Source organism: Leucopleurus acutus (genome assembly GCF_964270905.1).
Source record: "Leucopleurus acutus genome assembly, chromosome: 15".
Taxonomy (NCBI): domain Eukaryota; kingdom Metazoa; phylum Chordata; class Mammalia; order Artiodactyla; family Delphinidae; genus Leucopleurus; species Leucopleurus acutus.
This window is the reverse complement of record NC_139157.1, coordinates 25,181,380-25,202,225: the sequence shown is the minus strand read 5'-3', so window position 1 is coordinate 25,202,225 and position 20,846 is coordinate 25,181,380. Positions and strand designations below refer to the sequence as shown.

The 20,846-nt window shown below is 43.7% G+C and overlaps 1 protein-coding gene across 2 annotated transcripts in view; it reads right to left on the bottom strand.

Annotated features, from left to right (window-relative positions):
• Positions 1 to 19,577, bottom strand: part of NHSL1 (NHS like 1) — a 238,315-nt gene extending 218,738 nt beyond the window's left edge. For both annotated transcript variants that reach the window (XM_082855973.1, XM_082855970.1), the window contains exon 1: positions 19,200 to 19,577. In XM_082855973.1, the coding sequence (XP_082712099.1) occupies positions 19,200 to 19,482 (283 nt within the window). In that variant the 5' untranslated portion in view covers positions 19,483 to 19,577. The remainder of the gene's footprint in view (positions 1 to 19,199) is intronic.
• Between the last annotated feature and the right edge of the window lie 1,269 nt (positions 19,578 to 20,846).

The window sequence follows — 20,846 nt, the reverse complement described above, 5'->3', positions numbered from 1 at the left end:
CTTTTTCTATTATCATTACACAAATACAAGCCAGACCACTTTATCCTCATCCTCACTTGTTTTTAAACTCCTGTCTCAGGTTTCTATTTCATCTCGTACATTACAACACTTAACTCTCCTTAATTAAAGGTATAATCCTATCACCCCTCTATTCAAATACCATTAATTTCCCTATTGCCCATTGAAATCCACATCTTGTTTTTCTACCTAGTGACCAAGTCCCTCCCAATGTGAGCTCCAGATTCTCTCTGCAGTTATTCCACTACTGTATTCAGTCATGAATTTAATAAATACACGGTGTCTAGCTGGGGGATGTAAATCGATCTGTAAAACAGTGCCAGCTCTCAATGCACTTTATCTGCAAGGACACACACAGTAAAGAAGGAACACGACATCAGGTGCAGCTCTAAGATGGGTAGGTACAGGGTGCCGTGAGAACGCAGGAGAGTGGACAGGAACAGAGGCAGTACACAACATAGCTCAAATGCCACCTCCTTGCAAGAGTCAGTAGATTTAGTCAGATTGACAAACTGTAGGAAAGGCCATGCAGTCAAAAACAGCAGCAGTTATCATTTGGGGGGTGAAAGTCAACAAGGAATCAGAGTACGTTTATTTAACTAAAGATTCAAGAAAATCATCTATTATAACTAAACACAATTCAAATGGCACATCAAGTATCATGTCTGATGATAAAGTAAGGAGATGAATTAAACACACACACACACCCCTAGGAACTGCTATATCCAGATAAATATCATCTTTTGAATGAATGATCTTGAGACATTTATTCCAGGAATAACTCTGGAAACTCTCAGTCTATGTCAAAATGTTCAACACCTGAAGAGCCTGAACACACACCTTATCACCAGACTTCTTGCCATAAATTCGCCAAAAACGAAATCCATGCAGTAACACCAGATATTATCAATACTGCTACACAATGAGATGGGTACAAGGATTTTCACTGCATCGTGGCTTGAAATGATAAAAATTGAAAAAGAACCCAAAAGTCTATCCACAGGAGGATGACAAAACAATGTGATGGGAGCTATGAGGACAGACACCAAAATGCTGACTGTGATTAACTCTGCAGAGGGGAGTGGCACCAGTGAGTGTGGGGAACAAAATCCTGTAGCACTGGCACCTTTTCAATGAGAATTTAATCATACGACTAATACACAAGCACAAACCAAAAATATAAATGTGCTAACAGATTCCAGATTCAATTTTTAAAAAATTCGACGTTTTTAGCAACAGCAACAACACTGGATGAAACACATACTCCCTCAAAATGACTACTATGGAAAGAATACTTTCACTGAAATGTATAGAATAATATTTTTATCAGGTTTTTTTTAGACGTCAAATTGCATCTATTTGCAGCCATTAGCGTTCCAGAGCCGTGTTCCATGGGAAAACTGGTGTCAACATCCCTTTAAAGATGGCAATTCCTTAGCCAAGGCAAAGAACTAGAACTGCGACTCCAGACAGAACGCTAAATGCAGGAACAGGCAAGCGGAGTCCCATTTCTGAACTTAATTAATAGCACAAGCATAACAAGAAAAACCAAAGTGGAATTTTAAAATGCCTATTCCTGGGCTGTTTCAGACTTCAAAGTCCAATAACAGTTTACAACAGCAACTCTTTAATTGAAAGCTTTTTGTAGGACAGTAAAAGGTATGTTCTACCATATAACAATGTCCTTCTTACAGAAATTAAAGAATATTTCTGTCTACAACTGGTCAATAGGAGGTAAAAGGAAAACAATGAAGCAACTTCTGGCATTGTTAAAAAAAAAAAAGACTGAAATACTGGAAAACTTCAACACTAAGAATTGCTTTCTAGTCTACATCAAAATTTGGATTTTCATGTTTTGTCATCATGTGGGATAATGCAAAAGTCATCTAAGTGAAGCCTGGGTTCTGCTGTAAATAAAAAATTAAGCAGGATAGCATGACCATCACTCAACACAACATAATTTCTCTTGGAAAGAACCAAATGGAAACGCATATACTTGAGACATTATTCTAAAGAACAGGGAAAGAAAAGGAGGATAAAATGTCAATGTTTGGTCAACCACAATGTTTTCAATTCTCTTCTAGAATTTCATTCTCTCACCAAATCCCAAGTAAGTCAAAACGCAAAGCATCTAACAGAAAGAATTTCAGACCCTTTAATTGCCTGTTCAAAGGAATATATCTTTATTTTGTTCATTATCTTCTCTACTTTCATCTCCTTTCCACACTCTCATGAACATGAATTTAGAAAGGCGAATATCAAGTGAACAACCGGAAAATATCCATGATGTTCAAATCCTTCTGTTATACACCACCTGCCAATAGTAGTTGCATCTTAGGGTACAGGACTACGAAAAAAGTTCATCACTTATGGAATTCTATAATTGTAACAGCTAATATTTCACTCTTCCTATGAAGTCAGGAAGACATTCTAATACATGTTACACACTGTGTGAAAACCTTAGAATCACTGGGAAAGAACTCTTACAATGGACACATATGCCAAGTGTTAACCAGCATCGACAGTCTCAACTTTAAACAAGACTCCAAGGAAAATATAACTCCTCTTTAAAACCCAAAGCAGAGAAATGCCAGCTGCATTCAGTGACCAACGTCCTACTATATAATTTCTGAAATCACCAGAAATTTTTACCCTATTTGTCCATTCTACCTGATGTCAGTTCATAGCATCCCAATGTGAGAAGTTCCTTAGGAATTTTAAGAAAAACAAACAAAAAAATCCCTTTCTTTACTTTGGATTCTAGAGATCATGTAATCTCATTCACCTACATTTCAAATGATAAAACTGTAGCCTAGAGAGGTGATATAACTTGCCTACGTGTCATAGTGTCAAGCATTAGAAGGTAAAATCCTCAAAATTCCAACACTCTTCCAATGTCACCCACAGATACTGTTTCTGGATCTCTGTCTGAACATCCATGAGTTCACGTAAAAGAATCTTAAGCAGAATAAGGCAGCTCCCATTCTTGAGGAATTAGTATTTTTGTTGGACTTTAGAGATAGATAACATGAAAGGCAAGCCATTTTCTAATTTTTATTATTAAGTAGAAAAGAGAGACATTTGGAAAGAAAGGGATTTTTAACTCAGCCCAGAAATACAGGTACCATTTTAGATACATAGAGAGGAAATGGTTCTACGATAGAATATGACCCACGTCCATAGGTTTTTTCACACGAGCCAATCCCCGCTGCTCATTTCCATGGCCATGAAGCCAGCTCTCATCAAAGGAAGCATGAAATGAATCACCATAAATCCTCTACAGCCACAGGGAAAAGTCAAAGCGAGCAGTTTAACAAACCCTTAGCAGTGACATCCTTGAATGCTAAGGACAATACCTTACCCTTAAAGGTGTTGCAATAACTATGTATCAGCCAATGAAGAATTTTATCACTGCCTCCCTCCACCTTACGATTTTCTTTCCCCTTCCTAGTTATTCCTCTGACCACCCACCACTCAACAATAAGAGTTAAAAAGTAAAGCATTTAATTATTATCTGTGACCCAGGAAAATTAAAACCCACAGTATACTAACAGGATACTTCAGCTTTGTCTAGATCTGCAATGCCATCTGAAAGATGCTGGTTTATTTCTAATATAAAATGGTTACAGCAAAAACATCTGAACAAAAGGGACATTACAGGTAATTCAGAATCCTTTCCAACAGATACTCACCATGGCTCAACTTAAAGTACTACATATGACTCTCAAAACATGAAATATATTCCTTTTCAAAGACTGTCAAAACTGTACATTTCCTAATTATGCTAAATACTAGATTTTGGCTATTCATACATTTTCAATGAGAAAGCCTGAGAAATAAGCAAAGTGGTTTCCCAAGGGAGAAAACATTTCACTAGAAAAAAAAAATTATTATTATTTGGTCTTGTCCCATCAATATAAACAGACATTTATGTAGCTAAGATTTAAGTGGCTAGAACAATTTCTAAGACTCAGCACTTTTTACCTCTTCTCTTTCTCCCTTCATTTTTATAGCTACAAAGGAAACTGTCAAGATTCATTTCTGGCTACAGAGATGGGGAAGCCCAGTTCCGTATAACACAATCGTTGCACAGTTCTAAAAGCTCTTCGTCGAGTTTTTTTCAAAGTTCAAGTTAAAAAACAGAAGTTCATTTTCACTTTGGAAATCAAACTTGAAAGAAAAATGTGACCTCCCAGAATTTAGTTCCTTCCAAGGAACTCCCTCAAGGACATAAATTGTTAAGACATGGCCACTTGGGGAAAACATTTTCAAGTCTTGTTTGACAGGCGAAGCTACATGGGAGTTGACAGGAGTAGTTTTTTTTAACAAGCTCTAGTCTGTCTTTTCTTTACATGTTCAAGATGATTTAAAAACATGTACTTTACCAAAAGCTTGCTGGATTCTATAAACAATTCAGATCCTTTTCCAGAGAATGCTGAGTGGAAGTTGAAAGGATCTTTAATGCTTTACATATTGTTTATTTAAAAAACACACACACACAATCTTCGAACAGAAATCAAATGTAAATGCATGCTCATATAAAACTGGTAAGTAAAACAAAAAAATAAGGATTATAATAAGTGGGTTTTTAAAACTGATAAAACTGCTGACCCTCATCCATTTAAACTCTCCTAGAAAAAGAGGCACTATAAGCAGCTGCCTATTACAAACACTCAGCTTGAAATGCTCTGCATAGAGTTGCCAATTGCCCCACATGAACCTGCAAGGCTGCTGGTGGCTTCGCCTTCCCAGACCCGGCCTGAACCTCTCAACTGTAATGAGTGCCCACAGCCAAGATGCTGCTAAATAAGCGCAAGACCTAAAACGTGCTCAGTCGCATACACCTATGCACCCTGGAAGCCACCCTACCCTCTGCTTCCAAAGCTTTGTAACTCACACATCCTGCTATCACAAAACCATAAAGTCTACCTTCCCTCCCCTCCAAAACGGAATTTGGAGGCCTGATTCAAACCATTCATGCTATAGATGAAGCCAGTGTCACACAGCTTAGGGAAAGGGTTCGGAGGACAGAAGAATGTGATCTTGTATCCTGGTTGCCATTTATAATCCATTTTCCCACAGCAAATTCTCATGTGATGATTAGACCCTGTGGCACTGTAGGTCTGGGTATCTATATTTCAGGTTGAACAGGCTTTTGGGGATTGCCCTGTGTCCTGAGCCTGGTCATGCTTTGGAAACATGGTTTGTAAGAGGAAATGTATTACAAGTTCAAAACAACTTACAAATTAACTTTTGTAACTTGATAGGTTTCTAAATTAGAGATTATGTGTGTAATAAAAACAACTCATTGGAACTCAACAAACCAAAACCCCTAACTAACTTCATTTTATCTGATCCCAGTTTGAAAGGAGGAAAATGACATCAAAACTTATATCAAAATGTAACCAAAACACTATTTTTAGAGAACATGCTGAATAAATTTAATCCAATATTCTAGACCTTCAGAACTGAATTATCATGATATCCAAAACAATGATCTTAAAGTCCCGCAATCAACCCAATTATCAAACCTAATTATCAGCTATCTAGAAAACTAAATCAACCAGAACACAATTAACCAGAACACTCATCAGGAAACTTTACACTATTAGGGTCCAAACAAATAATTAAGTCCAAAGTCTTAACTTTATTTACACTTCAATTTTGAAATACACTCAGAAAAAAGAAGTTAAAAGTTTTTTAAAAATAGTAAGGGCGGGGCTTCCCTGGTAGCGCAGTGGTTGAGAGTCCGCCTGCCCAGGCAGGGGACACGGGTTCGTGCCCTGGTCTGGGAAGATCCCACATGCTGCGGAGCGGCTGGGTCTGTGAGCCATGGCCGCTGAGCCTGTGCGTCCGGAGCCTGTGCTCCGCAACGGGAGAGGCCACAGCAGTGAGAGGCCCGCGTACCGCCAAAAAAAAAAAAAAAAAAAAGAAAAATAGTAAGGGCCAATCCAAAGTACCTATCAGCTAATATTTCTTGTTTGTATGGGCCAGGCACTGTCCTATGCATCTCATTTTATCCACACAACTACCATTAACACAATACCCATTTTACCAAGGAGAAAACACAGCACAGAGAGGTTAAGTAATTTATTCAAGGTCACACAGCCTGTCTCTTTACTAGGCTCTGCAGCCATTATCAAACTGCTTCAATTATCTTTGACCTCTCCAAATTACAGTGGATTATACTGTACTAACAGCTAATTTATGGACAGCTTATGTAAATAAGAAAATAATCAATGGAAAAGCTGAATTATATTGGGTAAAGCAAAATAGGATTCCACCACCAGCAACAGAACACCAAGTACTCAATACGTTTATGCTTGTATATTTTTCTCACATTTATTCAAACATGTAAGTCCCATTCACAAGTAAAATTTCCCATGTCTGCCTCAAGTTTTCCTAGTTACGTTTTTTCGTTAGGAGGCACTCACTAAAATATCGAAATGGGGGTTTTATGTAATCAGTATTTAGAAAGAATAATCCTCTCCCTTCAGATTTTGTTTAGAAACTGTGTCCCTACCCTACGATTGTGGTGAGTCACCTCCCTGCTCTCTAGATGCTGTTTAAAGTTCCTGGGAAAAGGGAAATCAGAGAGGCTGCCCTTAGCCCTGAGGACGATGAGCAAGCCCAGGGGGCAGGTTATTAATCTCCAAAGAGCGAAGGCCAGCTATCCCGTGTGCCTCTGAGGCACAGACTGGCAGGGTTCCGAGACTCTTAAGGCAAGACTCCCATTGTATGTTAATGAAGTGCGCGTTCATAAACCCGAACTGCCCCAGCGGCGGCGCAAGCTTGGTAAAGGGCCCTCTGGGGATTCAGCTTTTGCAGCCCCAGTCACTGCCCCAAGCACAGCGCAGGTCTCTAAGATTCACTCCTCTGGCCCCGGGCCAGCTGATACTGCAGACAGTGGTTCTCAAACTCCAGCAACAGAATCACCTGGAGGGCTGTTGGCAGCACATTGCTGAGCCCACCCACATGGATTGACTTAGTAGGCCTGGGGCGGAGGCCAAGATTTTGCATTTCGAGCAAGTTCACAGGATATGCCAGATGCTCCTGGCCCAGGAATCACACTCTGAGAACTGCTGATTTAAGTTAATGGTTATGGATCTCAATTTCCATGGCCGCCGCCACCAGCAAGCACCACGCGGTTAAAGGTATTTTCCATTAACACAGGTAAATGTGCTAGAGAGTGGAGTATCAACAAGCTAGTCTCCTCCTCCATCACTAACAAGTAAACTAAGCCATTTCCTTGAGGTATAGGCTTGAGAGAGCATGTTACAGTGTCACAGTATTTAAATACAGCAAGCTTGGGGAGAGAAGGGAAAGGCAAGAAGAGAATTTGCCCCCTTAACATAGCACTAAATAAAAATAAGCCTGGGGCTTCCCTGGTGGCGCAACAGTTGAGAGTCCACCTGCCGATGCAGGGGACGCGAGTTTGTGCCCCGGTCTGGGAAGATCCCACATGCCGTGGTAGAGGCTGGGCCCGTGAGCCATGGCAGCTGAGCCTGCGCGTCCAGAGCCTGTGCTCCGCAACGGGAGAGGCCACAACAGTGAGAGGCCCGCGTTCCACAAAAAACAAACAAAAAAAAGCCTGAAATTGAATTTGTTCCTATATCACCTCTCTTCTGACACTGATCATGAATATCTGGCAAAGGAAAAGAGACCAGAAGATGGGACGCATTAACAAAAAGACTTTGTATTTAGAGACGAGAGCACCTTTCATCAGCGCAGCTCAAACAACCAGCCAAACTTTATTAATTCTCTACAGATTCACAAGAGCACTGTCACATGGGCTGCTAATTCACCTCCATGGGTCATGCCACTGGGCTAGTGGCAAAATGATTAAAAATAACCAGAATAAAATAGAAAATACCTATCAACCCCTAGGCATATTCAGAAATTTTTCAACATTAAAATAAACTTAAAAGTTCACAAAAATTAACTAAAATTAAAAAAATGTTTAAACACAGAACTCACCTATACCATATTTTGTCTCTACCACTTACCAGTTCTGTGACCTTGGGCAAATTACCTTACCTCTCTGTGCCCCTCAGTAAAGTGGGGGTGGTAATGTCTCTCTTACACAGTTTTTATGAGGATTAATGAAACTGGCCCACAGTAAGTAGCCTACAAATGTTAGCTACAAATGTCATCCCATCAATGTTAACCTAAATACTTATTATTAAGTGGACTGGGCAATTTACAAGCAATATATTTAGATTATGTGAAATGTACTAATGGCACTCAAAGACATTTCTCCCACCCATTACACACCTTCATCCCCTGCCACCCTTATCATAAGTGAATTTGCCCCATCCCCTATTTTTCCACAGACTATTCATTTTTCAACTAAACCATCCAACATTTACAATAAAAGGAACAAGGTTAATCTTCATCTTTCCACAAAACAAGAACCAAAGTTGCAGCAAGAGATAGTTGACAGACCTTTGTTTTTAAATCTTGTTGAGCTTAATCTAAACAGACCCCATATGTTGCCAAGACAAGGTGCCTGCCAAGGTGAGAAACCTTGAGACAGATTTCTAATTGCCATTTTGGTGAAGGGAAAAGGGAAATGTTACTTGTGTTTCAAGGGAAAAAGAAATGTAACTTCAGAGGAAAAACAGCAACATAGTATTTATTAGTACAACAGGAAGGCAGCTCAACTAAAGAACCAAAAAAGAAGGAAGGAGACAACTATCTTTTTGTTGTTGTTGTTTGTTTTTGACAACTATCTTTTGACTCAACGATCTGTTTGCTGCAAGGATACAGAGAACCGTCGTATTGGGCAAACAATCTTAGACATAAAGTATGAATTTTTCAAGCAGATGGGGATAATGACAAAGACTTAGCAATCCACTGGACTAACGGATAAAACTCCAACACATCCTCTCCTAGACACTACTCATGAGTGCAACTGACAAGTTCTCAAATAACTAAACACAGAACAAACCCTAGGAAGCACCAGGAGAACAAAAAAAAATTCTGTCTGCTTGATAACTCTTGTGTGAACACACAGACCCCTGGGAACATCATAAGGACTTCACTTGGGAGCCAAAGCAAAGTAAGAGATTGTCAGAGAGATGCACCCCAATGCTTCTCCTATTTAAAACAGCCTCTGGATGTCAATGACCTGGGGGAAATTCTCACAATATAAGCTAGGTTTTAAAAGATCAGGACAAAAAATTATATAGCGACAGTGATGTTCCCCGTTCTGTTAAAAATGCTATCTATTGCTATACTTATAGATAGATCCATATATATTTATTAACCAGAAAAAAAAAAGAGGAAATGGACACTCCATAGGTTGTAATACTTTTTCTTCTTTATATTCTCTGTACTTTACAGGTTTGAAATATTTGATGAATATACATTATAATTTTATAATCAGAACTATTTGATGACATACTTTGCAAGGCTGAAAGCTCTTTAATGTACTTTTATGTACACAAAACTACACGGTAGGCTGTGTAATTCAATGATTAAGTTTCTGAGTCTACACTCATGAATAATGTTTAAGTTAGTCATTTCTATACTAATTCAGTACCAACCTTTGGTCTAAAGCAGGCTGACAACCAGGAAAAAAACCTCAAATGTCTATAGTTGCTTCATTCAAATGTCTATGAGTGTCACTCTGCACTGTACTCTGCACTCAAGGTAGATATAACCAAGACAGTGAAGTTAAAAATACCAAGTAGACCTCCGCATCATATGCATTTATTTAGCTAATGAAGTCACTATCTCAGAGTAAAACATTCCACACTAAAATTCAAATGCAGCCCTATATCAGTAATAGCCCCCTCCCACGTCAGGAAGTAATTCACATGCAGCATGCTGGATATCCAGATAAAAGGCAGAAAATGCCCACTTTTAAATAAACTCAACTTACACTGTGTTCTTACAAACATTTAACAGAAGCCCCTCCTCCCTTCTCCTTTGTTAATAAAGGAAAAGATTAATCATCTCTTGGGAAGCTCATATTTTAAATGTATCTAAATCAAAGCACTGGCAATAAAAAACATTTAAGAAGGTGCTTAGATTAACAATCCATTTCAAGGTTAATTAATCTTGTTTTTCCCAAATCAACTGCATTCTCTGACAAAAAAAAAAGAGTTAATTTCGATTTTACAAATAAAAAAAGAAACTGGCTTAAAAGACATACAGAAAAATAATGAAAATAATCACTTTGGATCACATATACAAATAAAGAAAGGCAATAGGACAATCCAGAAATTATATATCGATAAATAGCAAACGAAAGGAAAATAACATAAATTAACATTTTTATGTTTGCATGAAGAAATTCTGAAAGAATACAGAGAAGTTAATAAAGTGCTTATTCTAGTGCAGTGGGGGAGGACATGGCAGAAAGGGGACAGAAGCAGGAGTGAGACTTTTCAATGCATAACTTTGTATATATTTTTTTCAACAATGTAACTGTACTGCCTATTCAATAAATGAAATGAAAAGTTATGCTAAGATTATTTGGAATGCATCATGATTTTCCACCAACCTTAGCCCTCATATAATGCAGAAGTAAAGCATCCCAGCTGTAGAGTCAGGCTACCTGGAGCTTCCTGACATGCCACCAGCTAGCTAAGTACAGCTGGAACATCCTGAGAGAGGGAAGGCGAGGCTCCCTTGACTAGATGGTGGTCACAGCAGCCAGACCATCGCGGGGAAATGGCAGAGCGCCTCAACGGTCGTTCTCAGAGGCCAACGTAAGTCAGGCATGAGTTGGCTGTGCACAGCATAGCCTCCACTGAACTCGATTTCCTTTGCTATACATGGTGCTCTCTGAGTCCACGGAACATTTCATCGGATGTCTAATATAGCCACGTAGCAAGCCCCCATTTCATTCTACCATGTGTTTCTGCCGTTTTAATCAGCCAGTTACTGCACAATTCTCCACACAGTACTTTACCAGCTTTTAATCTGAAGGGGTAAAAAGTAGAGGAAAAGAACAAGAGAGGATTTCCCTGCAGAATAACCAGAAACAGTTGTTTGTTCTCCCCAAGCAAGACACTGCTTTCCTCTGGGGGTGTGGGTGGGTAATTTCTTGTGAAACAAATCAGAAGAATAAGTGAAAATAAAAGAATATTAATGGAAGAAAATTCCCACCATCCCACAGGGGGAAAAAAAAAATCTTATTCCAGAAGGGAGGAAATAATGTTGTCAATAATGGTTAATTCCTTAATATTTACTTACATATTCAATCACTGACACCATACGGTAAAGTACCTGAAGAAGGACCCTGTTCCTCTTGTACCCCTCACAACTCAGCACTAGCAGAATAACCCCAAATACACTTCATGAATGGAGGACTAGCCCGCCATCTTCAATGGACCAGATTCCTAACACATAACACAGACTGGTGTTTCCAAAACTCGGTTAATCAGAATCACCTGGGGGTACTTGTCAGCCAGGCATGTTCCTGGCCTCACCCCAGACTTGCTGACTCAGAGTCTCCAGAATCTCTGGGAATTTGTTTTTAAACAGGGCCCAGGTGCATTTCTGATAACTCAGAAAGTGTGGGAAACACGAGGTGAATGAAATAGTGCTAACAACTGCTCTGTGTCCCAAGATGCCCAGGGAAAGCTGAGGTCTGAGCAGCTCCCCTCAAGTTCTGAGTGGGGATGTGAAATCAGGTAGGAGCAGGGTTTAAGGTGCTGACAGCTCCCTGGGCATCTGGGGTAAAGGGGACGCTCTTAGAGCTAAGCACCCAGTGGGAGCTGAGCTGGGTCTGCAGTTGCTACAAGGAGAAAGGAGGAAATGGAGGTGAAGAGGGCTCTCAGACATCCTCATAGAGGCCCCGGGAGAAAGGCTCGCTCCTCCAACCCCAGCTCCACGGGCCAGACCCCTGGGAGGCAGAAAGAAACCACCACCCTTCCCAGCTTCCTGTCAGGAACCACATGTACTTTAAGATCCTGGGCAGAACTCTCTGGTTTTCAAATGAGAAGTATCTGTGTGTTTATCTCTGACCAAAGCTTCATCTCCTAGGCTTCAGTGAGTGGCCTCAGACGGACTGGGCCACCTGCAGTAGTATATGAACATCCATGTACCCTCATATGCTAACTCAGCCTTCACTGTCATCAAAACAACAGCAAAGGCTAAATACACATTAGCTGTGTGCCAAGCACTGTGCTAAGTACTTCAGAGGCATGTCTCACATTTCTTGGCTATATGCTAATAGTTTGAGAGGTTTCAAAACCAAAAAGGAAGGAAAAGGGAGATCAAAAGACTTAGTGTTTCCCCCGGTCTGACCCCACTAGACACTTGCCAGGTTTCCGCCATATCCTCTTAGCATCAGCTTTCCTCATCTGAGTACAAGATACCATGACTTGAGGAGAGACAGTACCACAGAATGGTTAGGACAGGCTCTGCACACAGGTCTGCCTGGGTTCAAATCCCAGCTCTGTTGCTTACTAAGCTGTGAATGTGGACAAACAAATTATGTGTGGCTTAGCTGCATCATCTGTCAAACAGAAATAATAATGGTATCCACTTCCTGGAGCTGGTGTACATAGTAAAGTGTCTGGCGTATAGCAAGTGCTCTGACATTAGCTGTCCTCACTATCAGACAGTACAAAGTTGCCGAAAAGACAGCCCAATACCAGAAACTGGAATTGTGCTGCTGCCTAGATACTGATACCACTAATGTCATTTTTTTGTTGGAGTGATGCTAAATGCTCTCACAGACATGTCATTTAATTCACAAGGAAAGGGACTGAGGCTGGGACCTCCAGGGCCTTTTCTCAGAAGAGCCCTCATTCAAAAAGAGATGCTCCATCTCTTTTGTTACATTTGTCTAAAGTGCTGCTAAGGCGTGCAGTACAAATGTAACATCCTCTACCACAACCGTAACATCATCCAGCACCATCCTGCTGATTTTGAACTTCAAATCTTGCAAAATTAATTCATTCCAGGATATAAACCAATTTGAGGAGAAACAGAGTTAAATAAATAAGTTACTAGGTGCTTAGTTAGGTGCAAACCATTTTATTTTATACTTAAAATGTGATTTTTTAAAACATATTAAAATGATAGCCAGAGGAAAACACTGCGTTATTCTTCTCTGTTTCTAAATTTTCTTCCCAAATATTAAGACTCTCAAAGATCTCTCTCCTATTATGTAAGTTTTTTCATTTGCTAGTCCCAATCCTAACACAATACATACAGATGAAATTTTAATACTGGCTCTTTCTCTCATATAGCGGAAAACTAGGTAGTTGCTAAATAAATCATTTCAACCTAAATGTAGATAGCTCTTTTTTTTTTTGCGGTATGTGGGCCTCTCACTGTGTGGCCTCTCCCGTTGCGGAGCACAGGCTCCGGACGCGCAGGCTCAGCGGCCATGGCTCACGGGTCCAGCCGCTCTGCAGCATGTGGGATCCTCCCAGACCGGGGCACAAACCCGTGTCCTCTGCATCGGCAGGCGGACTCTCAACCACTGCGCCACCAGGGAAACCCTAGGTAGCTTTTTAAACCAAGTAATTATAGTTTCAGTACCCAGGAGTCGAAAAGTAGATTGATGTTTCGGCTTAAACAATATATGCTCATAAGTTTTTTCAAAAATAACTCTCTTTTTAAGAAATCTAACATATGGCAAATGCATTTAAACAGTTCTCTTTCCAAAATGATGTTATCACTTTTCAAAGATGAAGAGGAAGCTATGAATGGGCTGTGGGCAGGATATACGCCAAATTTGAAACAAGTACCTACCTGATGTGTTTGGAAAATGACTAACCCCTCAAGATGTGAAGCTCCATGCACTCCACGTGGGTAAAATATGAGTTAAAGGAGTCCGTATGGTCATAAAGAATTGACTTTAGACACAAACACTTTTTTAGATGCCTAACGATAAGAATCGGAGAGAGATTACTGATCAGAGTTGTATTTACAAGGTCATCTGAGATACTACTATTACCAAATAGTAACCCCTCATTGGCATCCCAAAATGCCAAAATTGGAAAGGCCCATAGAGGTTATTTTAGACAAAGTCTCTATTTTACAGATAAGGAAAGGAGGTCTTGCATAAGTTACTCCAGATCTGCATTAGAAAATGGCAGAGGTGAAGCCAGACTCAAGTCTCCCAATTCTCAACCCAATGAGCTTTCCTGTCTATTTCAGCACTCCTCCAAGTCCTCTAAGAACACAAGGGCATTTGTTAAGCCTACTGGAGACTCTGGCTCAACAAAGCTTTGGAAGGATCTGGGAATCCGTAACTTAAACGAGAGTTCCAGGCAGTTCTTAAGGTCAGGCAAGTATGGGAAACACTGCTTCATCTCCTGCGGCCTCCTAAACCTGAGGTGCAGTCTGGCCGCTCAGCTGTCAGTTTCTAGTAATACATTTAGGGACCATCCAGGGATTAGAGGTTGGTGGAGGCCTCATTTCCACACCAACATCCTCCCCAGCATGTGGTATGTTTCAATGAAAGCAAGTCTTATGCCAATGTCACCAGAAATAACAAACATTCATCAGCAGGCAGGCAGGCACAAAAACAATCACACAACCTGTTCTTAAGAGTGCAGTGAAGTCTGTACTGTCTTCCCAACTCTGACAAGCACCTTGCATGAAAGATTCATTCTGAGAAAAAAGCAAAGATACTCTGACATCAGGACCAGCCAACCCTCTGGTTGGGTCAGGAGAACATTCTTTGTGAGGTAGGACAATGCAGTTCGACACTTAAAGCACCACCCGGAAAGTATTAGGCTATAGTGTCTGCCTAATTCAGACAATACAAACCCATACCTTGTTTATGCAAAAACAGTGCCCATACGATCTTTCCGCCAGCAAGCGATCTTGAATGCCATTTATCTCAGCTATAAAAATTGTATACATTCTACCAAGGCCATCACGTATGGGTGCACATGCTGAGAACCGCATCAACCCCACGGAAGCACGGTTAACATACACTAAGGTGTGAATGGTGCCCCTACAGTCGTGCAACACAACAAACCTCTCTGAACTTAGAACACTCCTAGAATCTAAGGGGGTGAAAAATCTGCTTTTCTGGAGCTATAAGGGAAAAAAGCCAGCAAATCATCTTTTCTCCAAATCTGTTTCGACAATTACATTTTGTATTCACCCAAGAAGCACTGTTAAGGTGAAGTTTGGGACTAGAAATCAGAAGACTCAATGTCTGTATATGTATACCTCTTACTAATTCCAGAACTTCCATTTCTTTGTCCATAAAACGGATATACTACAACCTGGCCTTCCTACCTCGCAAGAATTGAAAAACATTCTTTCAGTTATAAAAGTGCTACATAGTATAATGTTATTATTAATTATAAAAAGAAACAAATCACTCAGGGTTTAAAAATAATACAGGGCTGTTAGATTGAGTGTCTACTGATTTCTGTATAGAAAAGTCTGTTTCGAGTATTTACAGAGCCAAGATGTAACTACCCAGATTTCTGGCCACTGTCACTATTCTTAATGGGAACTTATTTTGTCAGCAGAATTAACGACATTTGACTTTTATGGAAGTATACTCATAACCTTAAAGAGGCAGAAAGTTTACTTTTTCATCTGTTTTTAAAGTAATTCTCGGGACTTCCGTGGTAGCACAGTGGTTAAGAATCTGCCTACCAATGCAGGGGACATGGGTTCGATCCCTGGTCCAGGAAGATCCCACATTCCGCGGAGCAACTTAGCCCGTGTGTCACAACTACTGAGCCCGCGGGCCACAACTACTGAAGCCTGCACACCTAGAGAAGCCACCGCAATGAGAAGCCTGCACACTGCAACAAAGAGTAGCCCCCACTCACCACAACTAGAGAAAGCCCATGCGCAGTAACAAAGACCCAACGCAGCCAAAAATAAGTAAACAAAATGTTCCCTTTTAAAAAAATAAATTAATTAAATAAAATAAAGCAATTGTCTTGTTCATGCAGACTTGCAGCAGTCAGTATAACAGCCCCTCCCAAAGCTTTTTTTTTTTTTTTTTTTTTTTTTTTTTGCGGTACGCGGGCCTCCCACTGCTGTGGCCTCTCCCGTTGCGGAGCACAGGCTCCGGACGCGCAGGCTCAGCAGCCATGGCTCACGGGCCCAGCCGCTCCACGGCATGTGGGATCCTCCCAGACCGGGGCACGAACCCGTGTCCCCCACATCGGCAGGCGGACTCTCAACCACTGCGCCACCAGGGAAGCCCCCTCCCAAAGGTTTTTGTAGTTATTCTTCCTGACGCTGAGCGCTAAGAAACTAAATATTAGTTCAGTTCAAATATCGATTGAGCTGTCGCATTCCAGGCACTGTTTTAAACTTTGGAAAAACAAAGATGCAGCCATCCTTGACCTCAGGAGCTTGCTATCTAGCAGAGGGGAGCAGAAATGAATAGAGGATTTCAGCCCACACTGGTAAATGTGGGGATGGAGGGACCGAACAGATGCCTATACTGGATGCCATGGGAACCCTCCCTCCAACCTGGTGGTGTTGGGGGAAGCATTAGGGGAGTCTTTAAGGATAAGCAGGAGGGAAAAAATGATGTATGCTATCCCCAATTATAACAAAAAAATTATTTTGGATGATTACCAAGATTTTGAGGAATGGCAAACTTGACTAAATACTTCTCAGAATTATTGAGGCAGGGCTGGCCCACAGGACTAAAATGCTGTTTCTGTATTGGAAAGATAAAAGTGTATACGTTTTTTAAACAGCTCCACTCACACCCGTGATTATAGTAGAGACCCATCAGGCAGTGAAATATGCACTGCTGCTGCACTCTGGCTTCTGATAAACTGTTCAGTTCTGTTACTTGCTCCTTGGGAGACTCATTACAAGGTTTATCTGACAAGAAGGATGAAATGAAATGGTCATTGTCATCCTTGGGACTGTTTATGGAATGTACCTAAATTGTTCCCCATTCCCACGTAACCCTAAAAGGGACAGGATATATGCAGTGGGACAGGAGGCGAGTCAATCAGGTCTGGGCTCCAGGCCCAGCGGTGCCATTAGCCCACCACCTAACCTGGGGCTAATCACTTCAACTCTCTTGGACTCCATTTCCTCCCTTGTTAAGAGTTAATGAAAGAGATGTCCTTTACAGGCAGTTTCAAGTCTAAAAGTCTATGCGTCCATTGTAATGTAGCATGTTATTCTCTAGACCTGCCTAAAAGGGGACCAAAATGACTTCAAAATGTAGCTTTTACACAGGAACAAGACATTAAAAAAAAAAGAATCCTAACAGTCTAAATAAGATGAATGCATGGTGTTTCAATGTGTCTTAGCATATAAAAAAGTTAAGTGAGTGAAGGTGAAAACCCACAAAAACACCATGTCTTTATAGTTCAGCTTTCTTCTCTATATGTGTACTTCTACTCTCAGACATAATTATATTCAATAAAAGCCTTCCTTCTCCATCATTAAAAAAAAAGAATGAGCCAGGTTTTGCAGTATGAAATCAAAGCCAAAGATTCAAAGAAACTTGTGAAAAGTTTTGAAGTGAGGTACTTCAGTCACTAATCGGGACAACCTTAGTTAATTCAGGGAATTTGGGGGATTTTGACTATGAACCTTAGCTATTGGTGCATATGTATGAAGAGAAAAGTGATACGTTCAAATGTAAAACAAAACTGGCAAAAGAAGGAGTTCTTGACCTCCAGGGAGTTTTCTCTTGTCTTTCAGTTCCCACAATAGATCAGTTCACCTAGCAGTCAGATCTGCCTCATCACAGCATTCTTCAAGGGTGAAATTCTCCTTCACCTACACACAGACACTCTACATGGGAAAGGCATAGAAGCATCTAGTGATTACTGAGATGACAATGACATTCCACTAAGACAGTATATCCTGATGCATGAGGTTAGTATTCACATTAAGTAGATATATTCTTGTTATGTCCAACAACTTTATGAGACCACTTTGACTGCCCCCCCCCTTTCTAACTTTCTTTTTTGGTGGAGGAGGAATGGGGGGAACTCTCCCTGGTTGAGAACAGCCCACAACTTATAAGGATGTGTTGACAGCAATATCAGAGAGATGAACTGTAAAACCGTCACATAACTTCACAACTTGGAGAAAGATGTATTACAGCAAACAATCTCACCAGTATTAAAGTACTAAAAACTTGAACTGTTCCAGTTGTAAAGTGGTAAAATAGAGCTAAGCTTTTCTAGCAAGGATGAAAAAAAAAATGTAAACCAGCTATTCAAGATTGCATATGAAGTGATTCTAAGAGACAGTATTTCATCCAGAGCTGCTGAAATCTAGGCGTGTTTTACACCAACACCTCCCCTCCCACCCTGCAATTCATCAACCATCTCCACTTTACTCTTTACACTGAGGAATATGACCAAGTCCATGTACCAAAAGGGGAGAAACCACATAAACATCACACTGAAAGTTTCTCTACTTTGGGCCAACAGGAAATTCCAGTTACTTCATTCACTGGAGCTGGTTAAGCTGCTGAAATGAAATAGATGCTTGGAAAGATCACTACCTCAGGACAGAGACTTGATTTTCAGACTTGCAGGAGGTTAGACAAAGACGAATGGGATGCTGAGTTTCACTACAAGGTCAAGGCTCCCTGAATTATAAAGAGCTGGTGGGTCAGTGAAGGGGCCAGGGGTCGGGAAGAGGCAAAAATTAGCACCAAAAAAGAAAACCCTGAACTAAAAGCGGACTTTTGTTTGTACTTAGGTAAGAGCACCGGTCAGAGAGGTGAATGCAGCCCCAACGCTCGCTGAGATCCTCAGATTTTCACAAACGGATCCTCCTGAAGTCTCAAGGACCAGAAACATCGTTAAGTCCATACCTATGTGGTACCCTGCTTCCGCAACAGACTACCTTTCCCGGACCCTTTTCCCACGACCTCGGCTCCTCCTCTGCCTACAGCGCCCCCGGGGCTCCTCTCAGCCTCCCACACAGACAAACAAGAGGAAAGGAGCGGACAGTGGGACGGGGCCAGCCCAATTCTCACACTCCATCAGGGCGCCCACTCCTTCGAGGCGGCCAGGAACCTTCGGAACCCGAGAATGCCACACGCGCCCGCCACCTGCACGGCCGCCGGGTCTCGGGTCCCGCCGTCCCCACTCGAGAGCCCGACCCTCGCGCTGGGCCGGGGCTCCGGGGCTCCGCGCGGATGCCCGAGAGCCGGCTCGGGGCCGCCAGGGGGCGGGAGGGAGCAGCAGGCTGGGCACCTCCCCGCCTCGTTCCCCTCCCCCGAGCCGCTTGCCACTCACGGATTTTCACTCGGCGGTGGTCGAGGCGCGCGGTGGCGGCGTGCAGGGCGTCGAGGCGGCGGTACAGCGCTGCGGTACGGCGGCCCAGGGCGGCCGCCTGTCCCTCGAGCTCGCCGAAGATGTCCCCGGCGCAGCGCGACAGGTCGGCGAGTTGCTCCAGCAGGCAGACCAGGGCGTGCGAGCTGACCTGCTCCAGCGAGCGGAAGAGCGGCGCGCCCGCCGCCCCGGCCGCCTCCGGCTGGCGCAGCCGCGCGGGCTCCACGGTCCTCTGGTGGAAGGGCATGGCCGGGCCGGGCGGCGCAGGCGAGCGCGGCACTCAGTCCGGCCCCCGTCGGCGCGGGGCGCCAGTCCGCATCCAACACAAAGAAAAGTCCGGGCGCGGCGGGGCGCCGAGGGGGCAGCCGGGAGGCTCCTACCCGCCGGGGAGCGGCGAGGCGGGCGGGCGGGACGGACCGACGGGCGGGCGGGCGGCGAGGAGGAGGAGCGGCGGCCGCCCGGGGAGCCGCGGGGAAGGACTCCGGAGGGTCCCAGCGGCGGCCGCCTGGCGCCCTTCCAGCCGCCAGGGTTCCCGGGCCGCGCGGCCAAAGGAAGTTCGAGGAGCAGCTCCCGGGCTGGGGGCGCGGCGGGCGAGGCAGCGAGTGGAGACGCGAGTCCCGCTGAAGTTTGCAGGGAGGCAGGAAAGAGCCGGCGGCTCCTTCCCTCCCTCCCGATTGGAGAGGGAGGAGGAAGCGGGGGAAGTGCCGCCGACACCGGGCGAGAGGGAGGGGAGGCGAAAGAAAGGAAAGGGGGAGGAGAAAAGGGCCGGCCCGGGGAACCACCTGCGGCTCCCGCGGCCGCCGCTCCCAGCGCTCGCGGGGAGGTGGTGGCCCCGCGCCTGGACGTACCCTGGCGGGCCGGGCACGGCCGCCCGGTCTGGGGGTTCCCACGTCGCCGCCCCACTTCCCGTCAAAGCCCCCCCGGCGGTTGGGCAGAGCCCTCGCCCGACCCCCGGCCCCCGCCCGGGGAGGGGTGGGGCGCCGCGGGGCGGAGGCACGAGGGCGGCGGCGGCGAGCCCAGCTCCAGCTGCTCACCTGCGCTTCTGCCCGCGGGGCCCGGGTCAGCGCGCCCCGCCCGCCGGCGCCCCTCCGGGGCCTCTGTGGGTCTCCCTAGGCTCTCCCAGTCCCCCTCTGGAAGGCGGCCACGGCTTCCGGGCCGCTTCGGTGGATCTAAAAGAGGACCTCGTTAAATCGCCCAGTGGCCAGGGGTTCTGTAGCCGACTAGGAGTGCGCGCGTCCCAACTGGGGGGCGGGGAGGACTCTAAGGACTTCTTTTTGGAGGTGCTTCAAGTGAGTTTTTCTTAGCAAAATGGCTCCTCCTGTGGCTCCCTCCCTCCATCTGGAAGGGTCCTGGAGAAATGTGCTGAATCTGGGTTTCTTGCCCCAAGCATGTGAGAGAGAGAGAGAGAGGGTGAGTGTGGGTGTTGGGAAAGTGGGGAGCGGGGGTGGGTGGGTGGGGGGACGGGGGAGAGGGCAGACCAGAACCTAGAACCCTGAATTCGGTGCCTGGAAGACGTTTAAGCTAAATGCTATTGAGATCACGGTCATGGGACACCCCACTAACTCAAACCTTCTGGTTAGAAGTATTTGAGGAGACTGAGTCCAATACCCC